The sequence below is a fragment of the Bos javanicus genome, chromosome 11, assembly GCF_032452875.1.
Source record: "Bos javanicus breed banteng chromosome 11, ARS-OSU_banteng_1.0, whole genome shotgun sequence".
Taxonomy (NCBI): Eukaryota; Metazoa; Chordata; class Mammalia; order Artiodactyla; family Bovidae; genus Bos; species Bos javanicus.
Window position 1 is genome coordinate 73,149,347 of NC_083878.1, and position 16,695 is coordinate 73,166,041.

General features: G+C 40.0%; 1 protein-coding gene across 1 annotated transcript in view; it reads left to right on the top strand.

Annotated features, from left to right (window-relative positions):
* HADHA (hydroxyacyl-CoA dehydrogenase trifunctional multienzyme complex subunit alpha) overlaps positions 1–16,695 on the top strand; it is a 42,568-nt gene that overhangs the window by 10,434 nt on the left and 15,439 nt on the right. Inside the window, exons 5-11 of the mRNA XM_061433077.1 lie at positions 2,017–2,155; positions 3,110–3,229; positions 4,550–4,652; positions 7,579–7,701; positions 8,167–8,285; positions 10,263–10,319; positions 15,390–15,499. Of these exons, the coding sequence (XP_061289061.1) occupies positions 2,017–2,155; positions 3,110–3,229; positions 4,550–4,652; positions 7,579–7,701; positions 8,167–8,285; positions 10,263–10,319; positions 15,390–15,499 (771 nt within the window). The remainder of the gene's footprint in view (positions 1–2,016; positions 2,156–3,109; positions 3,230–4,549; positions 4,653–7,578; positions 7,702–8,166; positions 8,286–10,262; positions 10,320–15,389; positions 15,500–16,695) is intronic.

Below are 16,695 nucleotides of genomic sequence, written 5' to 3' on the forward strand. Positions count from 1 at the left end.
GGAAAAGGTCAGTTTTCATTCCAATCCCAAAGAAAGGTAATGCCAAAGAATGCTCAAACTACCGCACAATTGCACTCATCTCACATGCTAGTAAAGTAATGCTCAAAATTCCCCAAGCCAGGCTTCAGCAATACGTGAACCATGAACTTCCAGATGTTCAATCTGGTTTTAGAAAAGGCAGAGGAACCAGAGATCAAATTACTGACATCCGCTGGATCATCGAAAAAGCAAGAGGGTTCCAGAAAAACATCTATTGCTTTATTGACTATGCCAAAGCCTTTGACTGTGTGAATCACAATAATCTGTGGAAAATTCTGAAGGAGATGGGAATACCAGACCACCTGACCTGCCTCTTGAGAAACCTGTATGCTGATCAGGAAGCAACAGTTAGAACTGGACATGGAACAACAGACTGGTTCCAAACAGGAAAAGGAGTATGTCAAGCCTGTATATTGTCACCCTGCTTATTTAACTGATATGAAGAGTACATCATGAGAAATGCTGGGCTGGAGGAAGCACAAACTGGAATCAAGATTGCCGGAAGAAAGATCGATAACCTCAGATATGCAGATGACACCACCCTTATGGCAGAAAGTGAAGAAGATCTAAAGAGCCTCTTGGTGAAAGTGAAAGAGGGGAGTGAAAAAGTTGGCTTAAAGCTCAACATTCAGAAAACTAAGATCATGGCAAATAGATGGGGAAACCGTGGCTGACTACTTTTTTGGGCTCCAAAATCACTGCAGATGGTGATTGCAGCCATGAAATTAAGACGCTTACTCCTTGGAAGGAAAGTTATGACCAACCTAGACAGCATTTTAAAAAGCAGAGACATTACTTTGCCAACAAAGGTCCATCTAGTCAAGGCTGTGGTTTTTCCAGTGGTCATGTATGGATGTGAGAGTTGGACTATAAAGAAAGCCGAGCACCGAAGAATTGATGCTTTTGAACTGTGATGTTGGAGAACTCTTGAGAGTCCCTTGGACTGCAAGGAGATCCAACCAATCCATCCTAAAGGAGATTGGTCCTGTGTGATCATTGGAAGGACTGATGCTGAAGCTGAAACTCCAGTACTTTGGCCACCTGATGCGAAGAGCTGACTCATTGGAAAAGACCCTGATGTTGGGAAAGATTGAGGGCAGGAGGAGAAGGGGACGACAGGAAGGGAATGGCAGAGACAGTTGGATGGCATCCCCGACTCAATGGACATGAGTTTGGGTAGACTCCGGGAGTTGGTGATGGACAGGGAGGCCTGGTGTGCTGAGGTTCATGGGGTTGCAAAGAGTCGGACACCACTGAACTGAATATTGTGTACTCTTCTTTGTTTATGTACAGTAATTAGAAATTTATAAATATTCTGTTTATTTTTTGAAAAAAGCAGAGTTATCTACATCAAGGACTTTTTCTTTTGCCTTGGTTATTCCAGCCTAGCAAGACATTGATGTACCTAATAGTAGCCACCTAAATCCTTAGGAAAGTACTTGCAGCTTCTGTGAGGCTAGCTGAGCCACTCCCAGCACACAGGAAATATGACAGGAAATCAGTTATCTTTGATCAAAATGAAAAACCCACAGCTTAAATGTGTTCAGAAACAGTTAAGTAGCAAATGAAGGAAACTGAAATTAAAGGATGTTGAGGAAACATTGTTGTAAGAGAAGCTTTTTTCTCTGTCATTTCCACTGATGTTCAATCTGAAAGCTACTGATAATTAAAATGTTTAATCTGATCATGAAAATATTTACCAGAAGATTTGTAATCTAATGATTTGCTATCAAAGCAGATATAAATTATTCACCATGTTTTGTTCATGTTCCCTGAATTTTGTAGAGAGATGATGTCACTGATATTAGTGCTATCTGAGACAAAATCATTCTTCTTAAACTTCTATTTGAAGACTCACTACCAAATATTGATATATGGTACAATAAGGTTATGGTGGATGAAGTACTGAACAAAGTGAGTTATAGTTTTATCTTTGTTTTTTTTTTTTTCTGTTCTCTGTTTTCATGTTTACTACAGCATGTTAAATTCTTGTACGACCTCTCAAGAAGTAACGCAAATATCACAAGAAGCACAGAAAATGTTTGAGAAACTTGAGAAGTCCACAAAGCCTGTCGTGGCTGCCATCAATGGATCCTGCTTAGGAGGAGGACTTGAGGTAACAGATTTCTTCCAGAGTCATCGAAACGCGGGCCAGCTCATTGTTGGGATCCACCAGCTGCAAACCTTTAGGCCACTGTTTTGCCTTAAGAAAAGCTCTTGAGGGCGAGTCAGCTTTTTCTGAGTCATTAAACTTCTGGATAGGTTTTTAGTCTTAGTCTCATGGCACTGAGCAAGCAAATCAGAGTGGCACGTTTTCATTTATAAATTAAGAAGAGTTGAACTGGATCCCTAAGTTCCCTTTCAAATATAAAAAACCTTGTTCAAGTTTGCAAGGCAAAAATTCATAACTGCAGTTCATGCTCTTGAGCTACTTTAGTTAAGACAGCATATAGTGTATGTCGTGTGTTCTGTGTGTAGTAAAGACGATAAATAACACAAGGTCTGAGAGAAGAGATATTTACCAGACTGGAACACATAGAAAAGAAGGAGGTGGGGAAAAAAGAACATTTTTTGGACATTTATCACGTGCTGGGTTCTATACTAGCCACTTTCACACATTAATGAAAGAAAGCTGTATCTGGTTCTAAAAGATAAGCAGAATTTGATTAACGAGAAAACAGTGGCAAAACATTCCACATGTGGCATGATGTGAACAAAGACAAGAATAACAAAGCCTAATTAGGATACCATAAGTAGGCCTACTTGACTGAAGAGTCTTTATAGGGTATAGGGCTTCTAAACCTGAGATAATTGTATGTGCATTTCTCTATTGAAAATTTCCATAGTTTTTAGATAATCAAGGGGATCTGTAGCCCTAAAAGAGTTTAATAACTTAGGAAAGACAAATGAAGGAAGCCAGAAAGGTAAATTCTAGAAAGCATCAAATGCCAGCCTAAGAAATTCTGTGGGCACATTCCTGCCTTATAAGTAATTTTTAGACCCTCACATATCCTAAGATGCTATAAAACTAAGTTTTTTAACATTCTAATTTTCCTTCATTTGTTTGAAGCTTGCCATTTCATGCCAATACAGAATAGCAACAAAAGATAAGAAAACAGTATTGGGTTCCCCTGAGGTCTTGCTGGGAATCTTACCAGGAGCAGGAGCCACACAAAGGCTGCCCAAGATGGTGAGTTTAAGATCTCAATGTGAACTTGAGATCTTCAGTCCTATATATCCATTTGATCTATTTCCTCTTGTACAGAAGGTATTGTATGTGTACTCATGGTAAAATTTATAAACCAAATAAAATATGAATATATGAGATTAATGTCTGTTTATTTTTTTAATTCCTTAATCAAGATGATTGATCACGGGCCTTTGTTAGTCCCTAAAGAAGGGAAGAGATAAATAACATACATGTCTTGCTTTCTGAAACCTAACAGTTTAATTTGTTCCTTCTCTGCACAGTACAATCTTATCAGCTTTTCAGATCCTTGTATCTTATCTCATGATAACTATAAGAGACAGACCTTTTTTTTTGGCTGCCCAGCATGTGGAATCTTAGTTCAGCGACCAGGGATCAAACCCTCAACAGTGGAAGTGCAGAGTCTTAACACTGGACCACCAGGGAAGTCCCTGGACGATCTCATTGTATTCTATAAAACCCAAAGGGACCCATCCGGCTTTTGAATTATTAAGAAGGGGAAGGACAGTGAGACCTGGAGGCTGCAGAGCAATCTTAACATCAAACATGAGGACCACCTGAACCTCATAGCCTCTGGCACTATAGATTCTTCAGGAAAACAGCAATCACTCCACAGAAATGCTCTTTGGAGAGAAGTTGATATGAGTTGGACACAGAAAAATGAGAAAGCTTATGGTATTCATTCTGATATTAAATAGTGTGTATTTCTTCATAGAAATTGTCAAGAGGATTTATTGAAAGAATGAATATGCCTATATGTGTGTAAAAAATATAGCTGAGTTTCTTTGTTATTGTTGGAAGCGGGGGGGCATTTCCATCCCCTACCAGGGATTGAACCTGGGCCCCCTGCACAGGTTGAGAGTACAGAGTCTTAACCACTGGACCACCAGGGAAATCCCAAGTCTGAGATCCTTTCTAAAGACATTTTCAAAACAATGAAGTTTCTCAAAGTCTCTACTAATTCCATTGTAGGAATTTTAAATATTATACAAATGATAGAGAAGAAACTCAAAATGACATAATTGTACAATTTTAGTCTCCACTTTATCAATCCATAAGACAGAAATCCTACATACTGAATTAAAATATACAAAGATGTTTTCCCTTCAAGTGGAGGTTTCTAAAACTATAAGTTACCTGAATGTGTATCTGTATAAAATTTCATTATTTGATATACAGCATGAAAATCTGTTTTGACTTTTCTCATTTTAATAATTATTTTGCTCAGTTGTATGATTTGTAAATTGTAATTGTCACTCTGATATTTTTCCCCTTCTACTCAAATCCTTGCTTGCCTGTTAGGTGGGTATACCTGCTGCTTTTGACATGATGCTGACTGGTAGAGGCATTCGTGCAGACAGAGCAAAGAAAATGGGACTGGTTGACCAACTGGTGGAACCACTGGGTAAGTGTTAACATGACTCAGAATTGAGCCTTATGAAGTTATATATTTTCTTAAAAGTGTTAATATCTTGAATATTGGTTAAAGTGAAATTCATATACTTAAGAAATGAGTCATTGCATTTCTCTACTGATGAACAATATTGAGCATCTTTTCCTGTGTTTATTGGCCATCTGCTATATGTCTTCTTTGGAGAAATGCTTGTTTAGATCGTCCACCCACTTTTTGACTGGGTTGTTTGCTTTCCTGATATTGAGTTGCATGAAGGTGAAAGTGAAAGCCGCTCAGTCGTGTCCAACTCTTTGCAACCTCATGGAATTCTCCAGGCCAGAATACTGGAGTGGGTAGCTGTTCCCTTCTCCAGAGGATCCTCCCAACCCAGGGATCAAACCCAGGTCTCCCACATTGTGGGTGGATTCTTTACCAGTTGAGCCACCAGGGAAGCCCAAGAATACTGAAGTGGGTAGCCTATCCCTTCTGCAGTGGATCTTCCTGACCCAGGAATCAAACCAGGGTCTCCTTTTTTGCAGGCAGATTCTTCACTGAGCTATCAGGGAAGCCCCTACATGAGCTGCTTGTACATTTTAGAGATTAATTATTTGTCAGTTGCTTTGTATTCAGTTATTTTCTCCCATTCTGAAGGTTGTCATTTCATCTTGTTTATATTAATCATTTCCTTCACTGTGCAAAAGCTTTTAAGTTTTATTAGCTCCCATTCATTTACTTTTGTTTTTTATTTCCATTACTCGAGGAGGTAAGTCAAAGAGGATCTTCCTGCAGTTTTTGTCAGAGAGTTCTGTTTTTCTCTAAGAGTTTTATAGTTCCTGGCCTTACATTTAGGTCTTTAATCCATTTTGAGTTTATTTTTGTGTGTGGTATTAGAAAGTGTTCTAATTTCATACTTTTACATGTAGCTCTCCAGTTTTTCCAGCACCACTTATTAAAGAGGCTCTCTTTCTCTTTCCTCCATTGTAGTTTTGCCTTCTTTGTCATAGATTTCTTGACCATAAGTGTGCAGATTTACTTGTGGGCCCTCTGTCCTGTTCCATTGATCTATATTTCTGTTTCTGTGCCACTACCATACTGTTTTGATGACTAGTTTGTAGTATAGTCTGAAGTCAGGGGCCTGATTCCTCCAGCTCTGTTTTTCTTTCTCAAGATTGCTTTGACTATTGGGGTCTTTTGTGTCTCCATGCAAATTTTAAGATTTCTTTCTTCTAGTTCTCTGGAAAAAGCCATTGGTAATTTGATAGGGATTGCATTGAATCTGTAGATTGCCTTGGGTAATATAGTCTTTTTGACAATATTGATTCATCCAATCCAAGAAAATGGTATATCTTCCCATCAGTTTGTGTCATCTTCAGTTTCTTTCATTAGCATCTTATAGTTTTTAGAGTACAGATCTTTTGTCTCCTCAGTTCCCTACCTTTTTTCTGAGACCTCAACCTCATATATGTTAGAAGCTGTTTTTCTTTTTCAGTCTGTTTATATTTCTTTGCCATATATTCAAGTTTCCTGATTTTTTCTTCTTCACTGTATAATTTGCTACTAATCCAATCACCTGTATTTTTTGTTTCAGCATTGTTGTTTTCTCATATTTAGAAGTAACATTTGATTCACTGTTAAATCTTCAATTTTTCCTTATTATGTTTCTGTTTTCCTCTATCTTCTTGAACATACAGCATGAATTTACAGTAACCTTTCTAACCTTTGTATCTGCTTATTCTATCTTTCCATTTCTGCGTCTGTTTCTATCAGTCAGTTTGTCTCCTAGCTATAGGTCATTTTTTCTTACTTTTTTTCATGCCTTTATGATGGCTCTCTCCCTGACCTCAGATAGTTTCCTCTCATGCGTGTGTAGAATGATAACTTGGCCAGAGTTTCAAGGGGCCCCTCTGTAGATCTCTGAAGTGCTTCTTTTCTATAGTAACTGATCTCCCGTATTCTTCCATAATTCCAGCATTATGACTTCCATGGACCCTGTGCACTTTTGTTATTCGGAAGTTAGTGACTTAGTTCATTTTTTGTCTCCTCCACAGAGGCTGAAAATAGGGAAGAGTTTTTAAGTGTGGCTCTTACAAGCTTTTGATTGAGAGCCTGATGGGTGTGTGTTTTCAAAGGCTGTACAATCAGCCTTTGGGGTTTTTGAGTCTATCTTTTTATTTTCCTCCATTCAGTAAGTTTGGTGTCAGGCAAAGGCCTCAGGTGAAAAGTCAGTTGATGTTTTTGGCAAGTTCCTCTCTCTCTAGAAGTACTGCTATGCTAAACATTATGACACTATGGGAGATTACACTCTAGCTTCCAGCCTCTTGCACCACCTTAGAACTTCACAGATGTTCCATGCAGGAAAACTAGCTTTGTGTTTGATTTTTACTAGTTCTCACCTATTGTATGTGACCACCAAAAGCTCTGATCATTTCACGTTCTCTCAGTAGCATCCTTCTGCCTGAGCCACATCCAGTCCTCAGCCCATGCCCAAAATCAGCACATGCCTGCAGAAAAGAGAATGTCCGCAGTTCACCTCTGACAGGCTCTTCCCTCTCTGGAATTCTATTTATATAACCTTTGTTGCTTCTACAGCTCTCCAGTATCTTTACAGATGTGATTTTTCAATTAACTTTTTTCCAGTTTTGCAGCGAGAATACAGGTCTCATGAAACATAATACATCCTACTCAGAAGTGGAAGCCAGATTTATGGGGCTTAAGATTTGTTTTCTCCCTGGAGTAGGTTGTTACACCTTTGCTCAGCGTGACTTCTCTTTTTGAGTCCATAGTTCATGACACTGCCACCCACCAGTTTCTAGTTTGACTTAGAAAACTGTGCTGAAAATGGGTACGAGTCTTTGGCTTTGGTTTTCCTGGGGTTTTGCCCACCTGGGACTGAGCCAAGCCTGACTGACATTCCAGTCTGTTGTGTTCATCTTTACAGGACCAGGAGTAAAACCTCCAGAGGAACGGACAATTGAATACTTAGAAGAAGTTGCAATTACTTTTGCCAAAGGACTAGCTGATAAAAAGATCACTCCAAAGAGAGACAAGGGATTGGTAGAAAGTGAGTGTCATTATTAAAAAACAAAGTCACAGCTTCTTTCCAGGGAATTTAATTTGATTTGCCATGAATTTGAATAAGGAAAAGATAAATGCATTGTTTACTCTTAAGTGTAAACTCAGCCTTAGAGGGTGCAATAACTCTGCTCAAAGCTCTGGTCCTGGACCTTACATTGGTTAAAGACATTTTCAGAAAAAACTTTTTATTTTGAAAAATTTAAAGTAATACCAAAATGGAATAATATAATTGTGTAATAAATACCATGTACCCAACACTCAGCATTAATACTTATCAACTTAAGTTTAAAGAAGTGCTTAGGTTGCAATTTAGATTGTGTATATCAGAGTAAAGAGCAGTTCTTACAGAGAGCTAGAATCACTGCATTTTTGTGGAGTTTACAGAACAAACTAATAAGGGAGGCTGGGCTCTTACCAGTAAGAAGCTAATAAATAGCATTTTACCTTACAGAATTGACGTCATACGCCTTGAGTATTCCATTTGTCAGGCAACAGATTTACAAAAAGGTGGAAGAAAAAGTACGAAAGCAGACCAAAGGCCTTTATCCTGCACCCCTGAAAATAATTGATGTAAGTCTTTACCCCATCCTCCAACATCTCTCATGTTTCTTCCCTCTGTCGAGAGCAGTACTCTTTATTGCCATTCTGCACCATGCATGCCAGCACTAAAGTTCTTCATGCTGCTGTCAAAATACTTAACTAAAAATAACACATGAGCATAGCAAGCTATGAGGATTTACAGAAATGGGTATTTGGGGGAAATTAGTGCCAAGCATACTTTTTAGTTGATGAGCTTAAAACTACCAGTTATAAACCAGGAAAGGAACCTATGTCTTATCAGTATAAGGCGGCCAGTAAAATATCAGGCATTAATTAAGAGATAGTCGAAACAAAATTAATGGCTGTATTTTGTCCTTAGTCAAAATGGTCATTACCTAAAATATCTCATCGACTCTACAATGCCACAATTATGAAAAAGATGTAATGATATAGAGAAGCTCTGGAAAAGATAAGGGAGGATACTTAAAATCATCACAGAGTTGAAGAAACTTCTGTCTAAAGGTAGACTTTAAAACTTATAAAATCTTCAATCTGGAAAGTCTAAGCTTTAAAGAGCATAGGATCAAAGACTTCAGAATTGGAGACTGAATTGGTCAGCAAATATATTTGAGCCAAAGACACCAAAATACATTACTTATGAAACATGGTCCCCTACCCTCATTCACCTGATAGTCTGGGTTGGGGAGATTGAACACATGTATGTAATAAGGCAGATGTCAGGATAAAGGTTGGTATGCAGCTGCAGGGGGTTAATGCAGGTAATCAGGATAAAGGAAAATTGCTAAATTCACTGAGAAGGGAACAATCCCTATAAGCCAGAGAAATTAGGTAGAGCTTCATGGAATTTGACTTGAGCCCTGAAAAACAGGCAGAGAATAGATGAAAAGAAAATAGTGCCAGGTAGGGATGGGCATTTTGAATAAAGTTACAGAAGTTGGAAAGCATGAGGCTCTTCAAGAAACATTAAACGAGATCAATTTTTGTGGAAGGATTATGAAATGTCTTCAGGCAGGCAGACTGAGGCTATATTTTAGAAGATAATGATTAAGTAAGAAATTTGACCTTTGTCCTACATAGGGCATAGAGAACCATCTTCATGGTGGTGAGTAAAAATGAATTAGAAATAGACAAAGTAGAACAATGAACTAGGAAACTATGCTGGTAATTCAGACTTGAAGTTTGAATAAGATCCTGAGATAGAATAGTAAAAGTGAAAATACGGGGGTAGTAAGAGACTTGCCAAAGAGAAGAGTTCAGTTTTAGAAGTGTTGAAATTAAATATTTCAGGAAGTTCAAGCAACAGTAGTTTAGACAGAGAAGTCAGTTCAGGATATAGATTTATTTATTATTTTTTTAATCATCAATAAATTATGGTGCTTGAGTACACAGTTATTTCTTTTATACTTGCCTTTGTACTTAGGATAGTACTTAACCCCAAATGTTAAATTGGATTTCACAGAGATCATGATTAACGTGGTAAACTAAATGATGTTACTGAGGATGGATGAATAGAGAAGGAGAAAGGGCTGAAAGTGGAACTTAGGGGACCTGCTCATATTTGAAAAACAGGAGACGAGCTGGATGAATAATTTGAGGAGGAGGGAAGGGAGAGAAGAGGAAACGGTAAACGTACTATTGAACTCAGAAAGGGGTGACAACAACTCTTTCTCTGACAAAATAACAGGATTCAAAGGATAAGGAGGTAGGATTTGAGCTGTGGAACCTCTGTATGCTTTTCATGTTCTGACTTTAATTCTCTTTCCTTCTATTTTATTTCCTCCCATTTTATGCTAGGTTTAGCAGTAGCCTTAGAGATGGAGAATTAACTGTCTTAAGTAATAAGGCACTCAATCCTCTTCTCTTTCTCACTTCAGTTTAGACTTCTGACTTTTTGAAGACTAACAACACTAGCCATCTTTTTTCAGCATTACTGTACATCTCAACAGTCCATTCCAACAAGGAACAAGTGCTCTCTGTGTTTTTTAGGTAGTGAAGACTGGAATCGAGCAAGGGAGTAATGCTGGCTATCTCTCTGAATCTCAGGTAAAATTATTTCCTTTCAGTGTTTTATTATTGGAGACAGGAAAACCAAGATCTAAAATGCTGTGTGTAAAACTGAAAAAAGATAAACTATTCAAAGTCTAGTAAAAAATATATATGTATTTTCTTCTGGTGGTTGTCATTTCTTCTGATTAATCTCACTGAGCCAGTAGATGCTGAGAAAACCATAGTAGTCCCCGGATGTTGGGTTGGACAAAAAATTTATTTCAGTTTTTCCATTAAGATGTTATGGAAGGACTTCCCTGGTGGTCCAGTGGTTAGGAGTCCACCTGCCAATGCAGAGGACACAAGTTCAGTCCCTGGTCAGAAGGATTCCATAAGCCATGGGGCAGCTGAGCCCATGCACTATAGAACCCATGCACTGTAGAACCCATGAGCCGCAACTGCTGAAACCCACATACCCTAGAGCCTGTGCTCCACAACAAGAGAAGCCCCACAGTGAGGAGCCCAAGCACTCCCAACAAGAGAGTACCCCCACTCACCACAACTAGAGAGGGCCCATGGCTGCAACAAAGACCTAGCACAGCCAAAAATAAATTATATATATATATATATATATATATATATATATATATATATATATATAAAGAAATTAAAGCCATTTAAAAAGGATGGATTGGCCAAAAAGTTTGTTGGGGGAGAAAACCCCAACAAACTTTTTGGCCAATCCAGTATTTGAACTTGCTCTCAGTAACGGCTTCCCTTAATTCCCTTGTGGCTTAGCTGGTAAAGAATTTGCCTGCAGTGCAGGAGACCTGAGTCCAATCTCTGGGTTGGACAGATCCCCTGGATAAGAGAAAGGCTACCCACTCCAGTATTCTGGCCTGGAGAATTCCATGGTCTATACAGTCCATGGCGTTGCCAAGAGTTGAACATGACTGAGCGACTTTCACTTTTCACTTGTGCTCAGTAACGAGGGTATAACTAGGAAAAGCAGAGACAGAGTTATAATCCTTTCAAAAGGAATCGTTTGGACTTTTTGTTCTGTGGATGGGCTGGTTTCATTATGACATAATGAATACACTGGTAGGGAAATATGATTCTTACTTGTTAGGCCTAGAGATAAAACAATCCCAGCCTCCCTTTGGTAAACTAGAAGGGAAATTTTTTGCACCCACTAAAACAAGAAAACAGAGTGACTCAGGAACCAACCTCACCCCTTCCACTTCCTAACAAGTTGGTAGATCATAAATTTTAGTGGATTCAATTGTTTTGAAGTTTTAAGCAATCACTGAAGAATGATTCAGTTCAGTTCAGTTAGTCGCTCAGTCATGTCCAACTCTTTGCAACCCCATGAACCATAGCACACCAGGCCTCTGTCCATCACCAACTGCCAGAGTCTACCCAAACCCATGTCCATTTAGTCAGTGATGCCATTCAACCATCTCATCCTGTGTCCTCCCCTTCTCCTCCTGCCCTCAATCTTTCCTAGCATCAGGGTCTTTTCAAATGAGTCAACTCTTTGCATCAGGTGGCCAAAGTATTGGGGTTTGAGCTTCAACATCAGTCCTTCCAGTGAACACCCAGGACTCATCTCCTTTAGGGTGAACTGGTTGGATCTCCTTGCAGTCCAAGGGACTCTCAAGAGTCTTCTCCAAAAAAAAAAAGAGTCTTCTCCAACACCACAGTTCAAAAGCATCAATTCTTCGGTACTCAGCTTTCTTTATAGTCCAAGTCTCACATCCATACATGACTGCTGGAAAAACCATAGCATTGACTAGACGGACCTTTGTTGACAAAGGAATGTCTCTGCTTTTCACTATGCTGTCTAGGTTGGTCATAACTTTCCTTCTAAGCAGTAATCGTCTTTTAATTTCATGGCTGCAGTCACCATCTGCAGGGATTTTGGAGCCCAAAAAAGTAAAGTCTAACACTGTTTCCACTGTTTCCCCATCTATTTCCCATGAAGTGATGGGACTGGATGCCATGATCTTAGTTTTCTGAATGTTGAGCTTTAAGCCAACTTTTTCACTCTCCTCTTTCACTTTCATCAAGAGGCTGTTTAGATCTTCTTCACTTTCTGCCATAAGGGTGGTGTCATCTGCATATCTGAGGTTATTGATATTTTTCCCGGCAATCTTGATTCCAGTTTGTGCTTCCTCCAGCCCAGCATTTCTCATGATATACTCTGCATATAAGTTAAATAAGCAGGGTGACAATATACAGCCCTGACGTCCTCCTTTTCCTATTTGGAACCAGTCTGTTGTTCCATGTCCAGTTCTAACTGTTGCTTCCTGACCTGCATACGGGTTTCTCAAGAGGCAGGTCAGGTGGTCTGGTATTCCCATCTCCTTCAGAATTTTCCAGACGGTAAAGCGTCTGCCCGCAATGTGGGATGTCTGGGTTTGATCCCTGGGTTGGGAAGATCCCATGGAGAAGGAGATGGCAACCCACTCCAGTACTCTTGCCTGGAAAATTCCATGGACTGAGGAGCCTGATAGTTTACAGTCCTCGGGTTTGCAAAGAGTCAGACACAATTGAGCGACTTCACGTTCACTTTCAGAATTTTTCACAGTTTATTGTGATCCACACAGTCAAAGGCTTTGGCATAGTCGATAAAGCAGAAATACATGTTTTTCTGGAACCCTCTTGCTTTTCCAATGATCCAGCAGATGTTGGCAATTTGATCTCTGGTTCCTCTGCCTTTTCTAAAACCAGCTTGAACATCTGGAAGTTCATGGTTCATGTACTGCTAAAGCCTGGCTTGGTGAATTTTGAGCATTACTTTACTAGCGTGTGAGATGAGTGCAATTGTGTGGTAGTTTGAGCATTCTTTGGCATTGCCTTTCTTTGGGATTGGAATGAAAACTGACCTTTTCCAGTCCTGTGGCCACTGCTGAGTTTTCCAAATTTGCTGGCATATTGAGTGCAGCACTTTCATAGCATCATCTTTCAGGATTTGAAAGAGCTCAACTGGAATTCCATCACCTCCACTAGCTTTGTTCGTAGTGTTGCTTTCTAAGGCCAACTTGACTTCACTTTCCAGGATGTCTGGCTCTAGGTGACTGATCACACCATCGTGATTATCTGGGTCATGAAGATCTTTTTTGTACAGTTCTTCTGTGTATTCTTGCCACCTGTTCTTAATATCTTTTGCTTCTGTTAGGTCTATACCATTTCTGTCCTTTATTTAGCCCATCTTTGCATGAAATGTTCCTTTGGTGTTTCTAATTTTCTTGAAGAGGTCTCTAGTCTTTCCCATTCTATCGTTTTCCTCTATTTCTTTGCATTGATTGCTGAATAGGGCTTTCTTATCTCTCCTTGCTATTCTTTGGATGATTGCTCTTCAGTAACACAAAAGGTATCTGAGGAACTCAGGACAAATTCCAGAGAAAACTTTCTTTATCCTGGGTTGCTTACCACAGTGCACTCTGATGAATTCCTTTACATTATCACCAAGTGCAACAACACATACACATATGTACACTAAGATTGAAGCATGTTTCACAAAATAATTAGCCTGTACACTGTGCTCAGTATTTTCTGTCGGTTCTACTTATTACAACGCACTAAATTGGTGTCCACTGATGGATTTCTGCCTGTAGTTTGAAAAATCACTGACTTACTGAATAGAACCTACTTTACCAAGATTAGCAGAACATTGTTTCATGTTCTATTCAGACATGAAGGTAGCATTATTAGCAGGGGTTCCTCCTTTGAAATGCTATTTGTAACCATGTAATTGAACCAGTAAATTCTAGTAATGTTGATGATGGTAATAGCTAAAACCCAGTCATTTTACAAGTGCTCTCATTGACTCCCTACAACAATACTGTAAAATAGGTATTGTTTTTCCCATTTTAATGATGAAGAAAGCTTCACAACTGGGAAATGGCAGGGCCAGGCTTTAAACCCAGTTCTTTCAAATACAGATTCTAAATCTCATGATCTTATCCACTTACTTGAGACTTGTTCTCTGTAAACGTTAAGATACATTTAAAGTGGTAGATGATGAAGAAGGAAATGGCAACCCACTCCAGTATTCTTGCCTGGAGAATCCCATAGACAGAGGAAACTGGCAGGCTACAGTCCATGGGGTCGCAAGAGTTGGACACGACTTAGTGCACTGTCTCACCCCAGAGATCCTGCCACATATACCACAAAAACCAAACATCCCCCCAATGACCTTGGCCCCACTGTTCCAATCACTCCCAGGTGGGAATTCAGGCACATGTTCACAGAGGTCACAGACAACATACATATGGTTCTGTTATGTCCCATATATTACCCTTTCATGTCCCAAGGAAGACATTTTCGCTTAGAGATTTTCATTTAGTGTATCTTTAAAAAATCTTGTGTTAAACTTGCCTCCATCTTTTTCTTGGGTAAGGACAACCCAGAAATGGCCCTTTGTGTCTGTGATGTTGCCATTCACAGCTTTTTTGATAGGCCTAGTACAGTCTTGAGAACAGGGTTGCTGTATGCTGAGTGTCAGACGGTAGCTCTTAGCTTTGCCTATTTTAGGTAGTTATGCTGTGCATTTTTTATTGGTGTACCATGTTTGATTTGTCCCTAATACCTTTGAAGTTTTTCTGAGAAATGAATAATGCAACATGAACTTATTAAAATACATTTTAAGCCTTTAAAAAATAAATAAAGTGGTAGATGACACATGGGGCAGCCTACTACCTTGGAAAGAGAACTGAAGTTGGGAATCATACTGCCCGGGTTCAAGTTCGCTTTCTGCCCCTTTGAGGCAGGGTAGCTTTGAGCAAGGTCACTTAATTTCTCTGAGCCTCCTCTTCCCAATCTTTAAAATGAGAGTGGTGGTTGAGATAATTGGTCCACTCTAGTTCTGTGAAAAAAGTTGCCACAACCTCTGATGTGGAGAATCTTGAGAGCTCGTTATATCCAAAACCTTGCAAAGCAGTCATCAGAAGTACAGATGAGGAGAATGAGAGAAAGACCCTCAGTAGGAATGACCGACTTCTGCAGCTCAGGACCTGAGGCTTTGCACATGTTGCCCCTGCTCTGCAGAGGAACTGACCCGAAGGAATCCATGTCTCCAAGACTGGGAAGCTCTACCTTTTCTTCTTCTCCTTTACTTTCCAGACATTTGGAGAGCTTGCAATGACCAAAGAATCAAAAGCCTTGATGGGACTTTACCGTGGTCAAACCCAATGCAAGAAGAATAAATTTGGAGCTCCGCAGAAGGAGGTTAAGTAAGTTCAGCTCTGCCTAGGAAGTCCCTGTGGATTTCAGCACATGCTAAGCTCACTGATGCCTCAGTCTTGCCCTAAACTGCTTTTGCCCTCATCGGTATATACCCCTATCCTACCATGGACTTCGTGGCTTTCAGAGCTGTGCTTGTGCTGAGTTTTCTCCAGACCTCTCTGTTGTTGTTTAGTCCCTCAGTCTTGCCTGACCCTTTTGTGACCCCATGAACTGTAGCCCGCCACACTCTTCTGTCCATGGGATTCCCTAGGCAAGAATACTGGAGTGGGTTGCCATTGCCTTCTCCAGGGGATCTTCCCAACCCAGGGGTTGAACCCATGTCTTCTGCATTAGCAGGTGGATTCTTTACCACAGAGCCACCTGGGAGGCTCTCCAGACTTCTCTAATGGCTCCTATAGAGGCATTCGTGTGTCACCATTGATGTCCCCTAGAAATCTGGTTTAGGTTCCCGCTTCCTAAACCAAATACACACACTATGTCCTGATTGATGACCTTGTCTATCCCTGTGACTTGAGATACCATCTCTGGGAATTCATACATTTCCCTCATTAAAAAACATAAAGCCTTAGAAATTCCCTGGTGGTCCAGTGGTTAGGACTCCAAGCTTCCACTGCCAGGTGCCTGGGTTCAGTCCTTGGTTGGGGAACTAAGATTCCACAGGCCTCAGCACAGCAAAAAACAAAACAAAACCATAAAGCCTTATTCTAGCCACTAAAGACTTGTCCTTTGTTTCACTTGTAGCCTAAATATTTGAGTCCCCTTACCTATTTCCTATCTATTCTCTTTAGCGAGGCTTTCAGTGTTATGCTGCCTAAATAGGTCTTCAGCATCTGAAGTTTAATAATGTCCCTAAACTCACCCTCTTGCTCAGTGGTTCTTAACCTGGGCACTGTTGCCACTAGGGGACATTTGACAATGTCAGGAGACATTTTTAGGTGTCACAACTGGGGAGGGAGGGATGAGACTGGCGTCTGGTGGCCAGTGGCCAGGAATGTTGCTCAACATCCTGCAGTACATAGGAGAGCCACAAAACAAAGTAACCAGTCCAAAATGCTGGTAGTGCCAAGGTTGAGAAACACTGTCTAGCTGAATTACACAAAGGGGCTTGTGAAAGCAGCTAATGTTACTTCCTTCTCCTTTATAACCTCTCTCACCTTCAGTGAGATTCAAATCTAAAGCAGAA